We start from the raw sequence: 21,437 nt of genomic DNA, 5'->3' as shown, positions 1-21,437 counted from the left end.
TTATATTTTTCTGTATAAAACTACTAAAAACATGCTTTTCCTTAATATATAGTATAAATTTTGGAAAAAGAAAAAATTGTTTAGGATTAAAAACCAAATATAAAAACAATGAGAATTAACATCAAAGGGAAATGCAATTTTTACTTTGTACAAATTAAAATTTCAATTATCGTCCCGAGGTGTCAACGCGCAATGCACGTTCATTGTTTAGCTCCACGATAGAGAAAAAAACAACAATTCCTGTTTATATCATGCCATTTTGCTGCTTTACTTACTGAGACCGTGTTTCGCCGTTCCTGTTCAGAAAATACCCCATCCTCCAGAGGGAGAGGCGAAAAACGATATACATTTTGCTTAATTTTGAGAAATAGAGAGATAAAAATAAATATGTAATCTTTTGGGGTTTTAATATGTGTAGCTTTATTTTGTATTATTGTAAGATAAATTAAAAGTAAAATATGACTTTAATTTTTTATGTCTTATAAAAATACTGATATACATTCGTGATGTATGTCTTCTTCTCCCCAAATCTAAATTAACTTATGATATGTCACAGTGTACTGCCATTTCCAGTGCGGTGTATCAAATTTTCCAAAACAAATGAACCATCAACTTGTCAAGTTAATGAATAAACAGTTTCTAACAGAAATATAAATTTTATTGATCGAATCCCCAATCTCATTACAAACCAAATATGCTTCAGGACCAAAGTTCCTGCAGTACTCTGCATGATTGACACAAGTTCTGTAACTATTTTGAACACACTTTGAAGATTACAGCACGACACATAGTGCATAAGTTGGCAGGTGGGGAACAACATGCTTTACTCTATGGCGATGTCTTGCCAGCTAATTTCTCAATGGCACCAGCATCAATTTCTTGCCGCTCCACAGTTCGAAATCAACCCTCAGCAAGTGCAATAAGCTGATCAACCACCGCAGGATCTGCCAGTGTGCTTATATCCCCAAGCTCATCTAATTGCCTGGAAGCAATTTTCCTTAAAATTCGTCTCATTATCTTTCCGCTTCTTGTCTTTGGTAGACTTGGAGCCCAGTGGATTTTGTCCGGTGCTGCGAATGCACCAATCTGAATCCCAACATAATAACTTTGTAAGATACAGGTTTGACATTTTAATGTCCTTAGAATAATTACATTTGGTCAGGAGCTGTAATAATAAAGTGCAATACTGTCATGCACATGTAGAACCAATTTGTTTGTTTTTCCCCATCACCACCACCACCTCCAACCATTATTTCTCTAAGAATAAATAAATGATCGAATGATCTTAAATAATGAATTATCAATATATAAATAGGATTACAGAGCTGGGACACCTTATTGTTACCAAAATGCTTACTTTTACTATGCTTGCTAGAGCTGCCTTCCATACAGAAAGAGACCCTCCAGGCTGCTCTATCCTCTATATTTGTTTCTCTATATAACTCCTATTGCTTTTCACAAATATTAACAAGGTAAGTTCTTGTAGTTTCCTCTCTTCCCCTTGTAACATTCTACAGCTCTCTATCCTACAGCAGTAACAGTTACTTGTTATTGTATCTTGTGACTCTTGTCAATTTTCAAAAGCACTAGAGAAAATTAAGAAACAAACTATACCTACATTTCCTTTTTTTATCACATTCCCAAGCTCGTCTCCTTATCAGTAACAATGTTCTAAGGACGTTTGAAACCATCTAAACATGCAAGTTTGCATGATCCAGAGAAGACGACTTGGCCAAAAGTAGGTGTTCAGCAGAGTAATCTCATCATTCATAATATTGATAAAGCTTACTTTTGCCAAAACCGTAAGCTTAACCCAGTTTTATTGGTTGATAAGATTTGAGTATGCAGGATTTCAACAAACAATGGTCATATGGTTTTTTGGTTCTACGTAGTACAACAGAGTGGCTACTTAACCTGTACCAGTAACAATAACAGTAGAAAGCTGCAGCTTTACCCATTTAATCACAAATAATTATTGCCCATGATAGTAGCAATGCATAAAAGAAGAACAGTTTAAAGAATGAGGCTGTAATGCAATTCAACTTTTGTCTTTTGCAAAATGATAAAGATAGGAAAGTTCCAATGCACCTGCTTTCTCACAGTCATTATAAGACTTTTTCGAAGATCATCACTGTAAGGAACGCCTTCAACCAGAGTAACAAACGCATATATGCCCTGCCCTTTAACCTAAGATCGTATTCAAAATTATGATGGCTGAAGCTGAGCTTGGAAGTAGAGGTTCAAGAGTGGAGAAATGTGGGTAATGAATCATATATACCAGTGAGATCAAATTATATAAAGGTACCTCATGCTCAACACCAACGACAGCAGCTTCAGCGCACTGGGGATGGGAAACTAAAGCAGATTCCACCTCTGCGGTGCCAATGCGATGTCCACTATATTTTATATAAGAAAGAACAAATAAACCCTGATAAAACAACTGTAACTACTTAAGCAAAATAGTATTAAGCCTCATCTGGTAACCATTTTCCCTTTCTTTTCTTTTCCTCTGGAAGTAGAAGCTGAAACTAGTGTTCTAGTTTCTGTTTTCCTCTTTTTAGGTATGTCCTTTTTACTTTTCTTTTCCTTGGTGTCTCCTTTCTCTTTTTTTTTTTTTTGTGGGTGGGCTGGGGTGTGGGATTCAGGTCTGTTCTCATTAATCACTTGTTCCACAAGAAAAAGTGCTTAGTTTCTTTCTGCTTAGAAAGAAACCAGTTCTTAACCCCCACATAGGAAAAAGATCCTGGAAGAAAAAAGAAGAGGAGATCCCAAACTTCTTACACCTAGGTCCTCTCTGCATTAATGTGTGTTTGATAATTTAGCACAGAGGTGGATTGAACTTCTGCTGTTAATGGGCAACAGAATAAGACATTTCTTAGGCTGCTAGATTTGTAGCACACTGATTAATCTACCTCTGGTTGCATGTCTCAATCAAATTTGTGCATTCAACCTTTTCTCTCACTCTTTTGACCTCTTCTTTCTGGCTTTAATTACAGTAAGAAGAGGAAAGACCAGCAAAAAAGGTGGTTTGTCACTCCGAAACATGAAAAAGATGAAAGTGAACACAAGTACCTCACGTTAATAACATCATCAACTCTGCCTGTGAGCCAGTGGTAACCATCCTTGTCCCTAAATTATCAACATATAAATATATATTCAAGATGGAAACGTAGAAAGGAAATCACAAACATATGCACACAGAGAGTTATTTACCTAAGATCCCTCCAAAACACAAAATTATACTTTTTTTCCAAAACACTTCAAACATTACATTCACATCTCTTCCGCAAATACCCCATTTACAATCACACCTACTAAACTTTAAGTGAACTCCAATTTTACCCCTAACATTGAAAGATTTTTATATTTTATTGGTCAAATTGTCCTTAGGTAATATTTTAAAACTTGTACGAGTGTAAATTTAATGTCATATAATTAAAAGGGGGTAAATAAAATAGAATACTTATTATGGTTTATAATAGTTGAAGATGAAAAAAGATAATAGTTTTCTGGTTTTTAATATTTTTATACATATAAACATAATAAGATAAGGCTATAGTTATTCTTGCATCCATCACATAAAAATATTTTGTTCAAACATATCTTTTGGTGTTATAGGGTAGAAAAATGAAAACAATGTCTAGAAAAATTAATATAAAAATAAAAATAGTTCGATGATTTCTAAATCAACAATAAATCTCAAAGCCTAATTCTCAAAAAATTTGTTTTAAATATGCTCTATAAGTTATTGGCAATAAACTTAATGATAATAGTAATTATCATAATAGCATCATGACCCTATTACTTCCATTTTTGCACAACACAAGGCCAAACTTACAATGATATTACTAAAAATGTCTTTATTAAAGTAATTTTGGTTATAGAAAATTTTCTATTATAAATTCAAATGCTGCTTCAAAATATTAAGAAAAAGAACCTTACAAAGACATTCCTTTCAAAATATAAAAATTACAAATACCTCCATAAACATAATGGTCGTTTTAATAAATTTATTGCTTGATTATTTTTTTTATTCTTTCTAAATTAAGGGTAAACTGAGAATTTGACTACGTCAGTTTGGCTTAACAAAGTATTCTTTGGAGGGGTTGTAACTGAAATTTCTGAAGTTTTATAGAGGGAAAGGTGATATATTTTTGGAGGGGAGGGTATAATTAACCATATATGTATAAAGTAATTTTTGGATTTCTCCCACGAAATACTACCTGCTGCAACCATCTCCACTGAAATAGTAGCCAGGGAAGGCACTGAAGTACGTTGTTTCATATCTTTCATGATCTCCATAAAGCGTTCGAAATGCCCCAGGCCAAGAGCTTTTTACACATAAATATCCGCTGCACTCCCCTTCAATTTCAACACCCTTCTCATCCACTATGACAGGCTGCATTAGCAGGATGAATGTCATCAATGCGCCTCATGTATAGCCTAATAGAATTAAAATACAGTGATACCATCCCTTTGCATTCCTAGATTTTCTTTATTCAAATTAACTGGGTAATCTAAAGATTGATCTCATGCACAACAGAGAAAATGTATAGATGCAAAGTAGCAACAATACATACACGTATATATTCTCATACAAAAATTATACACATCTCTGTAGTCTGTAAAACACACAACATATGTAATGTATGTACATAAGGCCATGTGCATGCATCTAGTAATGTATCAAATACAATACCTGGATGCCAAAGAATGGAAAAGTAGCAGAACCAGGTTTCTGTGGCCAAGCACCTGGTAAAGGAGTGATCTGCAAGGTAATAGAGATGAATAATTCAACAGATATTTATATTACGGTTGTTTGCAGTAAGACAAAATCAAATAAAACAACCAAATCTACCATGAAACCCCCCGTCTCTGTTTGCCACCAAGTGTCAGAAATGGGACATCTTGATTCTCCAACTAAATTGAAAAACCACCTGGTTATATAAAGATAACATAACACAGATACTTCAGCTTATGCGTGTTCCAGAAATATAATACCAGTATTGACATGAGGAAATATAACGGTAACAAAAGTTTCAAGGATAAATTAAAAACCTCCATGCGCTTGGATTAATGGGTTCACCCACACTGCCAAGGACTCGCAAGGATTTCCGTGAATATCGGGTGACATGCTGCAAGTTTAACATAATAACTCAGCATTTTTCATTAGTTTTGTCTCTTCTTTTCACTCTTCCTTTCAATTCTTATATCTTTTTTCTTGGATAGAGGATAAGAATCAGTAATGATTAACAGTAATGAACACTTCAAAAACTATGGTACATGAAATATGTACACTAAGTTCAGAAGGTAAACTTCAAATCTGATTCATTAGATTGGGCAATCTTCACGCATAAAACTCAGCCAACATTTCAGTAATAAATTGTGAGTGAACATTTTAACACGTATTAGAAAAAGTTGTGAAGTAATAATGCACTCAATTTTATGGTGGTCTTAGGAAGATACAAAATGATGGTAGTTTCACATTATTATCTGAGCTTATCCAAAGAGATACTAAAACTTAGGGAACAAGGAATTATAATGACAACATATATAGAAGAATATTACCATAAAATAGGATTATATTTAGTTATGAGAATGAGGGGGCATGTAATTTGCAAAGATTATAGATGGAGCCAAATGAAGAAAACTCTGATTAGGATGGAAGGAACTAACAACAGACCAGATAACTTTAAAGAAGCTTCAAAGGTTAGACATGCTAATAAAAGAAATTATAGAGAAAATGAAGGGTTAAAGACAACTAACTTGAGAAGAAAATTCATTAGCAAACTGTGATCGACAAAGGCCTATCTTTTTATTCTTTTCATTTGGTAGCACTTATGATTTCACAAATTCTGTACTAATGGTTTGAAGGATTTATTAAAGACATAACAGAAAATATGAAGCTTGTGTTCACAGTCATACAAAGAGGTGTCATCTCAAGCAATACAAATCAATTATATCTATAATACTGCTTGGCTTTCAGCCATGTTAATGAGGAAGAAGAGAGAAAATAGAAAAGGACTAGATATTTTCTGGAGAGCTTGTCAAATTAGATTGGATGACTTGTCCCCAGTGGTAGTGATCAGGCAAGCTGATCCTATCTACAAGAGTACCATTAATCAGGCATCTTTAGAGAATGAATAGGTTGTCAAACAGTCCAAACTCGGTCATTTGTGCAGAATCAGACCTACTATACAATCCTGCATAAGGAAGATTCTGTCTGCCGCCCAGTTAAGTGCTATGAATAAATCCCAACAATACAAACTCATGTCTTTCCAATATATTGTACATGATGATATAAGCTTTAAAGGTTGCTCATATATATCGCATTTTCAAATTATAGTTCAGCAAGTGAAGTCCATAGTCCAGTCATGCCTTCAAGTTTGCTTGTAAAGTTCCTTTCCAATATTTTCCAGGATTAGCCCATTCTTCATTATGCATAAGAGCAAAAACTTCTCTTACATCTTAGTCGCTAACTATATACATTGATGCCTTCACAGGAAAAATAAATCAGCAAGAGATAATCACCACCTTCTACTTCCAATATTTACCAGACATCCCGGAAGGGAAAAGCAAGGCATTATCCATCCACCAAATGGCACCCAACGAAAGAAAACCTCATGCAGTCAACAAATCATATATAGATATATACAAACAGCAATTAAAAGTGTCAAGTGTGTCCTATTCTTGCCTCATCTCCTTCACGCATCAGAGAGCGCACCAATGTGGGGGCAGTGTAGAATATGGACACCTTATATTTGTCAACTATGTCCCAGCAACGTCCGGGATCAGGATAAGTAGGAACCTGCAGGAAATTCAAAGTAATGCTAAGATGTTAGGGGATCAGCCCCTGCCTAACTATGGCTCCTCCAGTGCTAAATCATTGATTAACATATTTGCAGGATCACACGATTGCATTTGATTTGCAGCCCAAGCAACTCAATTAGAGGCATCACAAATGACTAAATGCAGGATGCAGCATCATGCCTTCTTGTGAAGATGAAAATATCTAGAAGCTCAAAGTCCTACAGTTAATGTACCCATAATCTATCCCTGCAGCTGCCCCTATACATGGATGATCAGTTAAGACATTTTCATGTAACATCTAGTAATGTTACTGATAAAATTAGCCCACATGTACTCAAACAAATACCCCTTCAAAAACCACAACAGTTGCTCCATTCAGCAGAGGACCATAAGTGACATAGCTGTGGCCAGTAATCCAACCACAGTCAGCTGTACACCTACAGAATGAATATATAACAAAGTAGGTCAGAAACTTACAATACACAATTCAAAATTCAGAAATGAACATCGTAAGGAAGCAGGTCCAGGAATACCAGTATATATCTGATGGTTTATAGTCAAACACATATTTAAATGTTGTAGCTGTATACACCATGTATCCTCCAGTTGTATGCAGGACTCCCTTACAGATCAACCAACAATAACTTTTTTCACCAAGTTGATGCATAAGCAAAAGTGTAAATTATCTCATAATTCCAAAGCCTTGATACCTTGGGTTTTCCAGTGCTTCCACTAGTATAAAGCAAGAAAAGTGGATCTTCTGCATCAACCCATTCCACATCACAAGTATCGGGATATTTAGGAACAGCATCCTGGAAGGTATGGAGACATGAATGATTAAATGCTGAAAAGCAGGAACTAGGAGATTTGCAGCTCCATTAACAGGGCCTCACTAATAATAGCTAAATAATTTAAGAGATTCAGCCTATCGGAGTGACAATGGGTCAGATATAACGTTTTTCTTTTTCTTTGTCAGCCAACCTGCCACCAAGTATCTCTTCCCTCCACCCACTTAGTGCTTTCCTTCTTCAAGGCAGTGTTGTTTTCATAGGTCAAGCACACATCTGCGGAACAAATAAATACTAAATACCACGAGGAAATTCAGATGCATATATCTTTCTGAAAGCTATGTCCCTAAGGAATACATCACAACATACTAACTGAACCACAAGGCAATATAATTAGTGAAGATGAAACTAATAGAGCAGAATAGATATCAGAGGGAACATACTCTTTACGTAATTTGATCTCCATTCAGTTCATCTAGCAGGCAGCAAACAAAACCAACCAAGCAAACGACTAAGCATGGGCAGAGTAAATTCTTGTTTTGCAACAGTGAAGTTCATGTGAGAAATTCAAAGATTTTCATTCATCATTTTGGAGAAATCTGGAGAGTTAGGATGACAGGATTGTCATAAATAACCTCAAGTCTGTATTGGGAAACATGTGGACTGCTTTATCTTAATACACTATTGTTTCATGTTATGACTTCTATGCTCATCAAATTACTTAATAATTAAGTGCCTGAGGTCCATATGTCTTAATTTTTCAGTGTTGTTATTCAAGTTCCAAGAGATTATTACTTTTATGTTGTCCATTGCCTCCTAGAATGCTATTTTGCACAGCTTACTTTTTCTTGTTATTAGAATAACAGAAACAGCTCAGAGTTTCCAGTAGTCATGGTCCGGTGATGACTATTAGGGTTTTATTTCCTGTGCATAATTGGACTCCTAATTTACATAACAGCAGAGGACATTAGCTCCTTACTCATAATGAGCCAGAATCTCCCATGGTTCTGGTAATGACGGAATTCTTCACTATTTCCTCCTATTTCACAGCTAATAATAATCTTCTTACACAATTAAGTTAAAAGTAATTGTAGTAAGAGTCAGAATTGCAGTTGAACCAGAAAGCAAAAACGTTCATATACTTACCTACAACGGCGCCACTCTGAGCAGATTCCGCCAATGCAGTATCAACTATGTCTTTTAGATGGATGGTCTTGGGTCCTCTTCGAACAGCATTGCAGGTTATTAAAACCTTTGGTTTGCAATCCGTGATCCTCTGGGCTAGAGATTCAGATGAGAATCCAGCAAAAACAACCTGATCATCGCCGCAGATAAAAGTTTATATTTCTGAGGAGGTAAATGATAAAAACAAGAAAGATACCAAATATTTGTAGAATACCGAGTGAACAGCGCCAATGCGAGCACAAGCCAGCATAGCTATTGGCAGTTCCATTAGCATGGGTAGATAAATCAAAACAGCATCACCCTTCTGGATGCCAATGTCTTTCAAGTAATTTGCTAACTGTTGGCATAAAACATTAGCTGACTTGCAGGTCGCAAGATTCCATGACATCTGGTAAGGGGAAGAAAAAAGCAAATGGAAAAGCAACCTGGCAAACTCTCTGCAGGAGTTGGTTGTAAGTCAATGAGGCGCCAACACCAGGTTCGTTTCCTTCCCAATAGATGGCAATCTTTTCACCATTCCCCGCAGCAATGTTTTTATCCAGACAGTTGTAGCAGATGTTGGTAATCCCACCCTTGAACCACTGATGCGAAACAGAATGAGCATCCACAGGTTAAGAGTGAAAAGAGTAGGGAAGAGAAGGAAAGGAAAGGGAGAGCAATGACCTCGATGTGGATTCTTCCCTTGCGAATATCGAGATTCTCAGAGTAAACGGGTTGACCCCATTTCTCTTTCCAGTAAAACTGGGACGCAATGTCAGACCAGAATCCGGCGGGGTCCTCAATGGAACTTTTGTACATCTCCAGATACTGCACCAGCACAATGGAAAGTAGGGGGGTTTATGAGTAATTGATAGATAAGAAACTAGAAGGGGGAGGGATCAGAGAGAATAATACAAGTGATAATAAAAATTATGGAAAGCGGGAATGAAATGATAGAACGGAACCTTGTCAGGGGAGGGGACGTGAGCTTGTGCAGAGAAATCTTGGCTGGGGACGATAAGATCATCCTCCTCGGAAGCAAGCGCCTCACCGAGAATGACAGCATTCAATTTGGAAATCTGACCGGCGCCGGAGGGCAGGGTGGACATAGACTCGACATGGCGCAGGTGATTGGAAGTGGTGAAAGCAGCTGGGTTGGAAGAGAGAGATGAAGATCCGTTGGTGAGAGGATCAGACATGGGCGGCAATCCTGGGGATCGACGGGAACGGGGACGGAAAGAAGGGTGGTTGACCAAGTAAAGAGTTAGAGAAGGTGGAGTATTCCAATTCCGATTCCAATTCCACCACTGGTGCTTGGACTTTGAATTGTATGAGGGAACGCAAGCGCAACAGTACAGTCTCCTCCGATTTTCTTCTTCTTCTTTATTATAATAATAATAATTATTATTATTATTTATGTAAGAGGAGTAGGGGGACAGCAAGGATGATGCACTACTAATAAAAATAAATTCTTGCCTGACTCTACGGCGCTGTCCGTCTTTCTTAAAAAAATTAATATTATAACTGTTATCGATAATGTTAGAACGGCGAGGAGGAAGAGGAAGAGGAAGAGGAAGTGGGGGGTGATGGTGGTGGTGATGATAGTGATAAATACTACTAGTCCTACTGCAAGAAGAGGGAGAAACGGCAGAGTATATGGAGATGGGCATCCTTGAAGTTGAATTTGAATTTGATGATCCTCCACCCTTACCCTTCTATTTCTACTTCTGCCTTCCTCCTCACTCCCACTCTGCAAATCCATACAACAACATATGTATCATCGGAGAATTAATGGGTTCCATCCGTCCATCCATCTCATCTCTCTTGTATATTAACTCTTGTCTGTTGCGTAGCACGTCTGCTTCACTGTCTGGCCCATCCCCATCACACACACTCTCTTCTTTTGTTTTGTTTTGTTTTCTAATTTAAAAATACATAATAAATTCATGTTACAATAAATTCACACTAATCCACACAAATTCTGCACCATAAGTATATCGTGTTTATTTTGTTTATTATCAGTTATTACGGAGTTTTAGTTTGTACAAATACTAATTCAACTTTCCCTTCCTTTACAAAATATATAAGTCAAAATCAACAACTACGTACGCACTGTATTCAATTCAATGATCCTTAATCCAAGGAGTAATAAGACTCCACCTCCTGTTTTTTTTATTACATTAAGCAACATTTATAATAATTAGGCCAGTTTGGCCCATAATTAATTCTGCTAGAGTCAATTTCACTTAATTCACAATTTTATAAAATACATATTATAACTAACTTTGTTTTATATTTTTGTTTTTTTTTTTTTAAGTAAAAGCGATATTTTTTTTTTAAACATCCGCTATTATAGAGACCAACTCCTGTTATATAATAGATAATATTTCATACACTTTGAATTAGGCTTCATTGATTTTGTGTTTATGTCAAAAATACCGTTATCTCAAGTATTACACTTTAAAATGACACGAACAATAAATTAACTAATTGCTAAAAATCAATTAAGCATAACATTTTTATTAAAATATAGTAACAGTCGATTACCTTAACAGTTACCTTTCCTAAAATCATGATTGAGATATAAAGCAACATATTATACATTTTTCAGCATATAATCTTAATAAGAATTAAGTAGAAAAACTATTTTTTTTTAGTTAGCTCGTATAATTTGATTGTCGGTTGAGCAAATGATGTGAGACTATATAATAATAATAATAATGAGTACGATGCAATTTTAATTTTTTTAATCTATTTTTAAATCGATTGTCATTGATGATTTTACGAAATATTATGTCAAATTGTTACTTTCAAAACACAAATAGAAAGTGCAGTTTTATATTTCAATGCAATTTTACAATTTTAACACTTATAATGAAAAAAAACTACATGTTGACTAACAAAAAGTAAAAACATATATATAAATTTAACTTTTTAATTGAGGATAAGTAACAAATTATTGGAATAGTGGAAGTTAAATACATAATTACTTAAAAACATACATAGTTTAAAGTCTTTAAGTAATAAAGAGTAATAAGCTTTCAAATTAATTAAAATTAAATGCATAGTAACCAAGACACAGTACAACTTAAAGTATTTAAAAACCATCTTGAAGGTCAATTTTCAACTAATAAATATTCAATTTGTATGAACTTCCAAGAGAAATAGAAAACTTAATATCAACAAAATCAAAACAATGAAATTCACAAAAAAGATATTTAATTTAATATAGAGTTAAACATAATGATGACTTCTTTCAAACTACTCTTGCAAAATTTCTTTTATTTGACTAAGTTTTTACACTACAATGGAAAGGAAGAAAAAGAGAAGAAGGAACAAGAAAAAGAACGAAAGGAAATAAAATTACCTGAATAATCGGAACTTGGAATTAAAAAGGAAGAAATAAAGATATAATTGTCTTCAGAAGTTTGAAAGTGATGTTCTCCAACAGAAAGGATTTTCATCTCTAATTTTTATTTTATCCTCTGAAAAAAAGAAAAATCATGGGCTTTTTTTAACTTTGAGTCCCAAATTTAACATTTATTAATTTGATCAAATTATTTTTATATGTAATTTAAATAATTAAAAATATATATTTAATGGTTTGCTTTTTTTAGTACTAAACCAAAATTAAATAATAAGTATGGTGTAGTTATACTCTAAATTTTTAAAATTACGATTTGTTCAACAAATTATGATAAATGATTAGACTTGATTTGATTTGAACGATTTTAGCAGTTTTATTTTTTTTTTATTATGCTTACGGAAAGTTATAAGAGAAGATAGTAGGTTCAAGGAAATCAAATATATACATTCTTAAAAAGTTAAAAAAAAAAAGTACATACATGAACCAAGAAATAAAATTAAAGAATTAATAGTTACATTGATAAACTAATATAGTTCAACGAACTAAAAGTGTATATACATACATATACATACAAAGATTACAAAGCAATGTCTAAGTTAAATGTTTCAAATTAATAAATTAAAACTAATTTTAAAATAAAATTAATATTAATTTACGTCATTATTCTTAACAATTATTATATTGCAAGGATAATTTAATTTGATAAGAAGTTAAAAAGAAACACTGACAGCATTTACAACAATAAAATAGAACAAACAAGTGATGTTGATTTATAGAGTCCACCTGATCACTCGGGAATTGGATCGACTTTAGTTCATTAATAGTGACTTCCTCCATCCCATATTATCCAATTTATCTTTCACAGATTTCAAAATAATTTAAAAAGTAAATATTTTCTATACTTTATATGATTGTTTCTTAATTGACTCTCATTGCCATTTGGTTGGAGAGATGAATTTTTTTATATACACAGATGGTACGGTCAATATGATGAAAGTGATTAATAAATACGTTCACATATATATACGTACACAAAAGCACACACAATACCGGGGGCGGCAGATGGAAAATTGGGAGCGTGTTGCGTTCTCAGTTTCAGAAATGGGGGTTGGTAAAAAGAAAGAAAAATGTAGATTAGAAGATGCAAAAATATGTAAATTTTTTCTTGAAAAACATAAACTGCTTACATCCTTCAGTTTTAACGGCTACTAGCTACAAGAAAAAGTAAAATTAATTTTCTTAAACCCAAATAATATAATTCTTCCTAATATTTATTTATTTATTCTCTAGGCCATATTCCGAATACACTTTCAATAAGGTCATGCCTTTAGTTAGTACTGGTGTAAAAAGTACATAATCTACGTTTCATCAGTACAATCCTAGTATACACGAAAATAAAATAAAGAAATCAATATAATTCAAGGACAAATTTCAAGTACTCATCCCATTGTAACTCGGAGACAGCTTATCAGCTAAAACATCTAATACAAGCAGAGATGGTAAATAAAATGCAAGACAGCATGAGGAATCAAGATTTCCTGCAAATCTTTAAAAATTACCAGATAACAAGCATGAAATGTTTTTGCCATTTAGAACAACCAATGCTTCCTCCTCGGCTTGTGATGCAATGGAGCATCTGCACAACAGAACAATTTCTGAATGCCAAATGAAATAATTGGGCACTGCATATTTGTCTTCATTATCTTCTCTCAAGATTTTCTGCCTTCTTCTCTCTCATCTTTCTCCATCTTGCCTTAAAGTTTCCATTTTATCTTGACCAAATGTAACCAGAAATTAAGTTCTATCCGATGGTTGTACAAACCTTGAAGTTCATAAAGTGAATTGTAATGCACCTCAGACCAAAAGCTTAGCCAAAGCTCTGCAGAACAAGTACAAAAAATTACAATAACATCCGGAATCATCAAAGGCGAAATCTCATCGCATTGTTTATTGTATCAATAAAGAAACCTTGCATCTCGAGAGAATGAAAACACTCGATTCTAATAAGTTATTTAGTTGTCTATTAACTTTTTAATACAAGCGATACTTTGGCCCTTGATGTGTTATAAAGCATTTATTGGCTTATTTGTTTAATTATTAATAAAAAAGATTGCAACTATACCCCTTTTGGTGATTAATTGCAAAGTAGGATGAGCTGTGAGTAATACTAACAACTCACCCATGTTTTTAAAAAAAAATCTTGAAGTCATTAGTAGCACTATCGACTTAACACAATTTTTTTTTTAAATTTTAGTAATTATTGGTTATTATATAATATACTACTTATCATATTTATGTATTAATTAATAATTACTATTTTTTATTATATAATATTATGATTTTTATTTGATATTTTTATAATTAAAAGATATTTAAATGTTTAATCGAATTTTAACAATTAATAAAATTGAAAATTATATACAAATAAAAATAAAATATTCAAGTATTGGCTTCATTATTTTGCCGTCTATGACCCCGCCTTGGCACATTAGTTTGATGCGATTGAGCTTGGCTTTTTCTTGTGATTGGACACAACTGCTTGGCCCATGCTTGGGGCCAGTCCATATCATTTAGGAATCCTAGCAGTTTGTCGTCGACCCAAACGAGTAGAGACCCATCGAGTACTACTGTGGACCAATTGAAATTCTGGGATATCCCAATATTCTTCTACCATTAAAGGTTGGAAAAACTTAGAATATGTCATTTTATAAGGCATTAAAATCATAGTATTGCTTAACCACTGATGCAACATTAAGCATATATACAACACAACTTTTGAGAGCAAGGAATTCCAAACTAGCTCCATTTGCCACATGGACACTCCCATGGCGATTTTGAGAACGTGAGTGTTACACCCAAGGAGTGTTCATGTGATAAATAGAATCAGTTTGGAATCCCATGCTCTTAATTCTCAAAAGGTATGCGCTACATATCAATGGTTATGCAATACTGTGATTTAATGCCGTATAAAAAGATATATTCTAAGTCTTTCTGACCTCTAAGTATTGCGATGTCACAGAATTTCAATTGTTTGACGATACTACTGTATGTCTCGGCTCATCTGGGTCGACGACAAACTACTGGAATTCCCCTAATTAGATGAATTGGTCCCAAGCATGGGCAAAACAACAAATTTGTACCCACAAAAAAGCCAAGCTCCATTGCATCAAACTAATGTGCCAAGGCAGGGCTGTAGACTGCAAAATAATGAAACCAATATTTGAATACATTATTTGTATGTAATTCAATTTTATTAGTTGTTAAAATTCAATTAGACATTTAGTATATTTTTTTAATTATAAAAATACGGAGTAACAAAATTCATAATATTATATAATTAAAATACTAATTACTAATTAATACATAAATAATTAGTTATATTATATATTAATTATATAATAAGCAATAATTAATAAAATTACATTAAAAGAAGAAAAATTGTGTCAAGTCATTAGCAAGAAAAAGAAAAATTAACAAGAAACTACTAACAACGCAGTCTACTTTTGCAACTATTCACCAAATTGGGGTATAGTTGGAGTTATGTTTTTTTCTAATTTAAATAAATAAGCTGCATTTACGTTGAGGTGCCTCAAAAATAAATTTGGTCATGCTTTCCATTTAGCAACTAGATTATAACCAAAGCATAGTTCGTCTGTAATTAAGTGTCACAAGAAACTGGATAGGTTTAGATGCCAACAACAAAAACATGGCACATGAATAAAGCAAACACCATACATTTCATAAACAAAAAAAGGTCTTTCATTACTGCAAGTACTTGTACCTCGCACAGGAACCTGATGCCGCGGAACAATTTCAACAAAACAAGTATCTCTGAATGATGTCAACAGACAGATCTTTGCTGCAAACTGCATTATAATGACCAAGTAAACTGATTTTTCACATCCTCGTACGTTAAATATATTCAGATGTCACTATCAGGCAGGATACATACATCTAGAAAGCCACAACACGAAATAAACGTGTCATTATGTGATAAAAGACGATCTACACACGAGATATAGAAGGAAGTAAGATAATAATAGCACTAGTAACAGATCAATATACTAGCTGTCAGAAGTTGTGCATTGGCAAATTATCAGTTGCTTCAGCATTTCGTATGACAAAGCAGATTTTGAACTCAAAAGACAAAGAAATACTGCTAAAATCTTTGAGCTACATTCACATAGGAAAACTTGCACACAATGAGCATAGTTTTGTCTAACACAAGAGTCCAGGAAAACAAGCAGAGTACCCTACTTTATCAGCTGCTGCTTGTAGTGTAACATGGTCCCCCCATTCACCTGACCTGAAATGCCATATAATGGGAAAATTCAAAAGCAAATGCAAAAATTAGACATACAACAGAGTTCATGAAGCACTAGGAAGACCCTACTTAGCCATTTTCTTGTAGTAGGATTTGAACTTCATGGGTACATATCCTTCATATAGAGCATGGTTATCTTTAAGCTGGAAAAATACATGAAATAATAAGTGCACAAAGTCAGACTTCTAATAACGGTTTTCCATTTCTTGTTAACTAAGATAGGCAGAAGACTATTGCTAGACACTAGAAAAAATCAACATGTAAAGTTTATATTTCAAGCTGCAGATAAAGTTCAACCATTAAACCAACCTGTTTCACAACCTCTTTGCGGACATGTTTGTGGTACTCAGGTGATCTATAAATCTGATCTGAAAGTGCACGAAACTAGAGAAAAAAAGTCAATAGATAAAAGACAAAAACCAAACTGTCTAAAAAAGTTGAACAAACCTGACAATTCCCATCTCCCGAGACCTTCACCTCGTATAAGCCATAGACTTTGAGCCTGAATATATAAAATAGCAATTAAACTGTCAAAGAAATAAAACATGGAAATTATTTCACAATATGTATTTTAATCATGAACAGGAATAATTCAAGTTCTTTGATCAATCATTAGCAATATGATCTTAATCAGCATTTGGGAAACAAGGAAAAATACAATACGGAATATGAAATATAAACCAGTCGAGGTTCTATATTGAATCCTTTTACTACCAAAGAAACCCTCATATTTTGTATATCTTCATAACTTAAAGCACAAAGCCCCTTTTCAGTATCAAGTACTTCCTGGCAACACAATGAATGTAGTTAGCTCCTCATGGAGAAGACTGAGTCAATCAGAGATCCTTCTAAACTATTTGGAATGGAGCATCAGGTCCAACATGGCAGAGATATGAATATTTTAGCTTATAGGATGTTCAATCAAAGTTCTAGCCAGTCTTCCTACTTCAGCCTACATGTAAGTTTTTTCAGAGTTTTCTCATATCCCCGTGGATTAGCATTTCATTGCTCAAATCTGTAGTTTGCAGCCCACATGCATTTCATTTGTGTTCAAGTTAAACTTTGTAATATTATACTCTCAGCAACAGACACCTAAAGCAACTTCACCTTTTTATGAATAAATCTGTTTACAGAAATGGATCTAGTTCTCTAATTAGAACCAGCACAAAGTTACAACTTGGTTTGTTATCAAGTGATTGCTTTCCTCATTGTATACAAGCAATCAAGTGTAAGAGAAAAAAGGTAGCTCAGACAGCATCCAATTTTAGATCTTCTCAGTAACATCAAGTACCAGTTCCTCAATTACAATCACTTTTAAATCTAGGCGACAAAGAAGTTTAGCCCTCTTTCCTTCTGTTCAATTTGCGGAAACATCATCCTGTAAAAGACCATAAGTCTTCCTGTGTTTGCAGCTGCAGTGGTTCAGAGTTTACTCCCAAAATATCACAGATTAAACAGACAGAAAACCCCAACACAGCCATCTTTGATCATCAGAAACACAGAGATTGCCAGCGCTAGGTGATTCAGTGAGACCAGAACTATATCAACATACCTCTGGAGGAGCCGTTGGTAGTCCAAATTTGAGTCACTTGAGGAAGGAAAGTGCAAATTTATCCTTGGAATGTGCTGAAACATAAAGTGAAAAAGTAAAACAGATGGAATTGATGTATATTTGGTGAAAAACAAAGGAATTGGTCAAGTTGAAAAGATAATATTGGAATGATGACGTGTCTTATCACAGAAGGGCAAAAAACCCATATTCTATGGGAGAATATCTTAGCAATAAAAGATCCTTTACGGTCTTAGCTTCAAATGTAATGTCACGAACACAATCTTCTTAGCTGGACCTTTGTACCCTTGGGTCTTATCTAGGTGTTTTTCCAAAACAAGTTTCTGAGGATAGATCAATTTGACAAACTAAACAGAAAAGGCCAAGAGAATATAAAGAAAAATCTTCCAAACAAACATCATTTTTATCTCTCAGGCATTCATAAAAAGACGTATTAATAAGAACTTTAACTGTTCTAGGAAGTATTTCCCTTGCACCTTGGCATAACACGAAGCATTTATAACCTTCCAGTGGAGCTTGGTCATGTTACTAGCCATCCATGAAACTGATGCTTGGAAACATGTGCATACAGGATAAAGTGCTCTAAATACCAATATTCAGAAAATTTTAAAACCTTCCAAGGAAAATTTGAAAAGTTGAAACTCCTCTTCACTTGATATTGGACTCCACAAAGTAGCAAGCATTCACGGGAGCATGAGAATCAAATATGAGTTCAGAAATTAAACCATCTTTCCACATCCAATTCTTTCAATTTCGCTATTACCTGGCTCCTGGAACAATTGAAAATCCTGATGCTGTAACTATATTGAAGTCTAGTCTTCATATATTCAACGGTTGTCCTTTTAATCCAAATAGGTTCAGTTTATGAACATATGTTCACCAGGTTTACTTAACTATACGAATCCAATGAAGACAAAGACCATTGAAACTTAGTTGCACTGATTCAAATCTTGTTTCAATACTTCCAAGAATAAAGTATTAATAATGTTGCACTTGAGTTGATACAAATAGTTTGATGTGGACTAAGTTGTTGTATGCATTTTGAGAAGAAGGTTGTTGAGTGCAATAAAGTGTTTGGAACACCAGGGACCTACAGAAAGTCTAAAGAGTTTTATGATTTTCTCTGTCTCTGTCTCCTTCAGAAAACGTATGAATATCTAGAAGTTACTCTCCAGTCACTACCCTGCCAATCATACTATGAACAAATTAACCTCATGGGTCAACAAATCCTGCTTTCCTGAAATGGAAACAGCGATAAATTCGGGTTTTTTCTTTCTTTTCCATATTAGATATTTAAGAAAATGTTTTCTTTATCTTTTCAAGTGCATAATGGAGTATCTCAAAAGCTGAAATTCTAAACCAGCATTTTGGAAAAACAAAGACAGAACCAATTATTTTCTCTGGAAAGATCAGGTGAAGCTGGTAATATCTGCATAAAACAATAACTCACTTCTCCATCAATAACTGCCATATATACTACCTAATTAATAAAAATGATAAAGTAAGACCACAAGACATCATATAAGAATGAATTGAAAATCTCAAGTAACTTTATGTCATTGTTTCATGTAATGAAGCAGTCTTACAGGAACAGGTGCAAGACTCGATATCCTTCGACCTACTGAACCATCTAATTTAGCATACTCTTCAGATAGTACAACAGCAATCATCCTATCATCCTCCACATCTTGTTGACTGCTTAAAGAAGTTGAACTTGAACAACCATCATTGGAAATTGATCCATTTCTCATTGGTTGGGACAGAGAGTTTTCTGATGTAAGATAAAACAGTCAGCTCCAAGAGTAAGGAAAATAGAAAACAGGAAAAGGGAAACCAAAATAAATAAGGAAATGGCTTGAAACATTATTGCATCAACTCCTGCCCCAGAAGGAAAACCTGTTTCTTACTTTTGGACAAGATGTCTCCTGAAAAAACAAGCCCTTGTCCTAGCATGCCGCCAAATCAAAAAAGAAGAAAGAGAAGAAACTGGGAAAGGGAGGGCAATGTTTGTTTCCTTTTTTAGGGGTCAAACGGAGTGGGAGCCATCCAAAACTATCACGATTGTTATGACGAATTGTTAGTATTGAGGCTTGACTCGAATTCGAACTTGATATCTGAGGGATAGGTCCTTCAATCTCTTAAATAATTACACGAGCTGCATTATAAACATGTAGAATCTAAAGCCTAGAATAATACTCAGTTCCGGTAACCCCCATCAGTAGAAGTAATTGAGAGGAAATGACCAAGGGTGGCGCAAGTGATATGAAGTGCATGTTACATTGTTCCATAATTTGGTACAAAGATCAGTGATGACTGAAGGAGGAAAGTCATGGATAGTGTTGCAATGCGAATCAAGTCCACAACAAATCAAATTGAAGGGGAAAAAGCAATCCAGAAATCATTGAAACTAAATCACTCAAACAGAGAAGGGGGAAAAGAAAAAAAAAGAGAGAGAGAGAGAGAGGGATAGTCAATTCTCTCTTTTCTGTGCATCGGACAAGATTTTGAGAAATCACATCCAACATTAAGCCATTGATACTGCAATTTCTCGAAAAATAAATGATTCAACCGACGACGTGTATGTAACCACAAAAGGAAGAAGTATTGCCTGGATTTATGTTTCTTACCTCCTCGCAGTCTGAAAAGAGGGTGATGATAATGGGGGATTCAGATTTCAGAGAGAGGAGCAGGAGGCGATCGACAGGATTTTATACCAGATCTTTCCGCTCAGACATCACCTACATATCGTTTCTCAACGGCAATTCACCCGGCAAAACAGGCGGTTCAACTTAACCAGCAGCATTAATTGGCCAGGTTGGTAAACTACTGGTTTTTGGATAATTAATTGGTTGGTAAACTATCTGTTTCTAAGAATTGAATAATTATATCCGATATTATTACTAAGTTTCCTAAATTTATTGCTAGCTCTGTGGTGGGTATGTTAACTATTAGAATCTCATTACTCAATGAATTTCAATATAATCTTTAGAAATATGTATTTATTCCACTCTTTTTTTTTTTCTATTTTCTCGTGGATATTACTATTACCAATAAATTGAGAATGAAATATTCTGTTATATTATAAAAATATATATTTTCAAGTATCATCATCCAAAATGAACAGTCTTGCGTTGGCAGGGAAATCAATCAAGTGAGTGAGGGGCAAGATGATTTAGTCAAAAGTCTCTCTCAGAAAAATATTTTTAAAAGCTTATGATGTAGTAGTAGTAGAAAAGAAAATTAAGAAATGAGGAGGAGGAGGAGGAGGCAGGCACTCGGGCAAGTATAATTTAATTATTTATTTTATCCATCCTGTTCCCAGTTGTATGTGAACACTTGCGCGTCCGTCCATTAACCATCGGATCAAATCAGAGCGGAAGTAGGCACTCAGCAGAAGTTGTAAAAGAAAAAAGA

The 21,437-nt window shown here is 34.3% G+C and overlaps 2 protein-coding genes across 3 annotated transcripts; both read right to left on the bottom strand.

Annotated features, from left to right (window-relative positions):
• Positions 641–10,634, bottom strand: LOC105177496 (acetyl-coenzyme A synthetase, chloroplastic/glyoxysomal). 2 transcript variants are annotated; one of them, XM_020698950.1, is made up of 18 exons: positions 9,728–10,628; positions 9,447–9,590; positions 9,209–9,364; positions 8,998–9,120; positions 8,745–8,913; positions 7,792–7,874; positions 7,521–7,622; positions 7,344–7,432; positions 7,157–7,247; positions 6,695–6,808; positions 5,059–5,135; positions 4,859–4,937; positions 4,700–4,768; positions 4,224–4,399; positions 3,073–3,129; positions 2,306–2,396; positions 2,089–2,187; positions 641–1,086 (listed from the first exon to the last, which is right to left on the bottom strand). In XM_020698950.1, exons 1-18 carry the CDS (start codon positions 10,430–10,432, stop codon positions 901–903), a joined length of 2,610 nt encoding a protein of 869 aa, XP_020554609.1. In that variant the 5' UTR covers positions 10,433–10,628; the 3' UTR covers positions 641–900. The 2 variants fall into 2 exon arrangements, with proteins under 2 accessions (XP_020554609.1, XP_020554610.1); XM_020698951.1 differs by lacking the exons at positions 2,089–2,187; positions 2,306–2,396 and having other exon boundaries at positions 9,728–10,634.
• Positions 13,456–20,982, bottom strand: LOC105177495 (OTU domain-containing protein DDB_G0284757). Its single transcript, XM_011100681.2, has 10 exons — positions 20,651–20,982; positions 19,610–19,794; positions 18,006–18,079; positions 16,901–16,955; positions 16,763–16,837; positions 16,523–16,596; positions 16,387–16,435; positions 15,911–15,995; positions 13,952–14,008; positions 13,456–13,765 (listed from the first exon to the last, which is right to left on the bottom strand). The coding sequence occupies exons 2-10, from the start codon at positions 19,772–19,774 to the stop codon at positions 13,719–13,721; spliced, it is 681 nt and encodes a 226-aa protein (XP_011098983.1). The 5' UTR covers positions 19,775–19,794; positions 20,651–20,982; the 3' UTR covers positions 13,456–13,718.

This window comes from Sesamum indicum, linkage group LG15 (genome assembly GCF_000512975.1).
Source record: "Sesamum indicum cultivar Zhongzhi No. 13 linkage group LG15, S_indicum_v1.0, whole genome shotgun sequence".
Lineage (NCBI taxonomy): Eukaryota > Viridiplantae > Streptophyta > Magnoliopsida > Lamiales > Pedaliaceae > Sesamum > Sesamum indicum.
The sequence above is the reverse complement of the archived record's forward strand: the minus strand, read 5'-3'. Positions and strand labels throughout refer to the sequence as shown.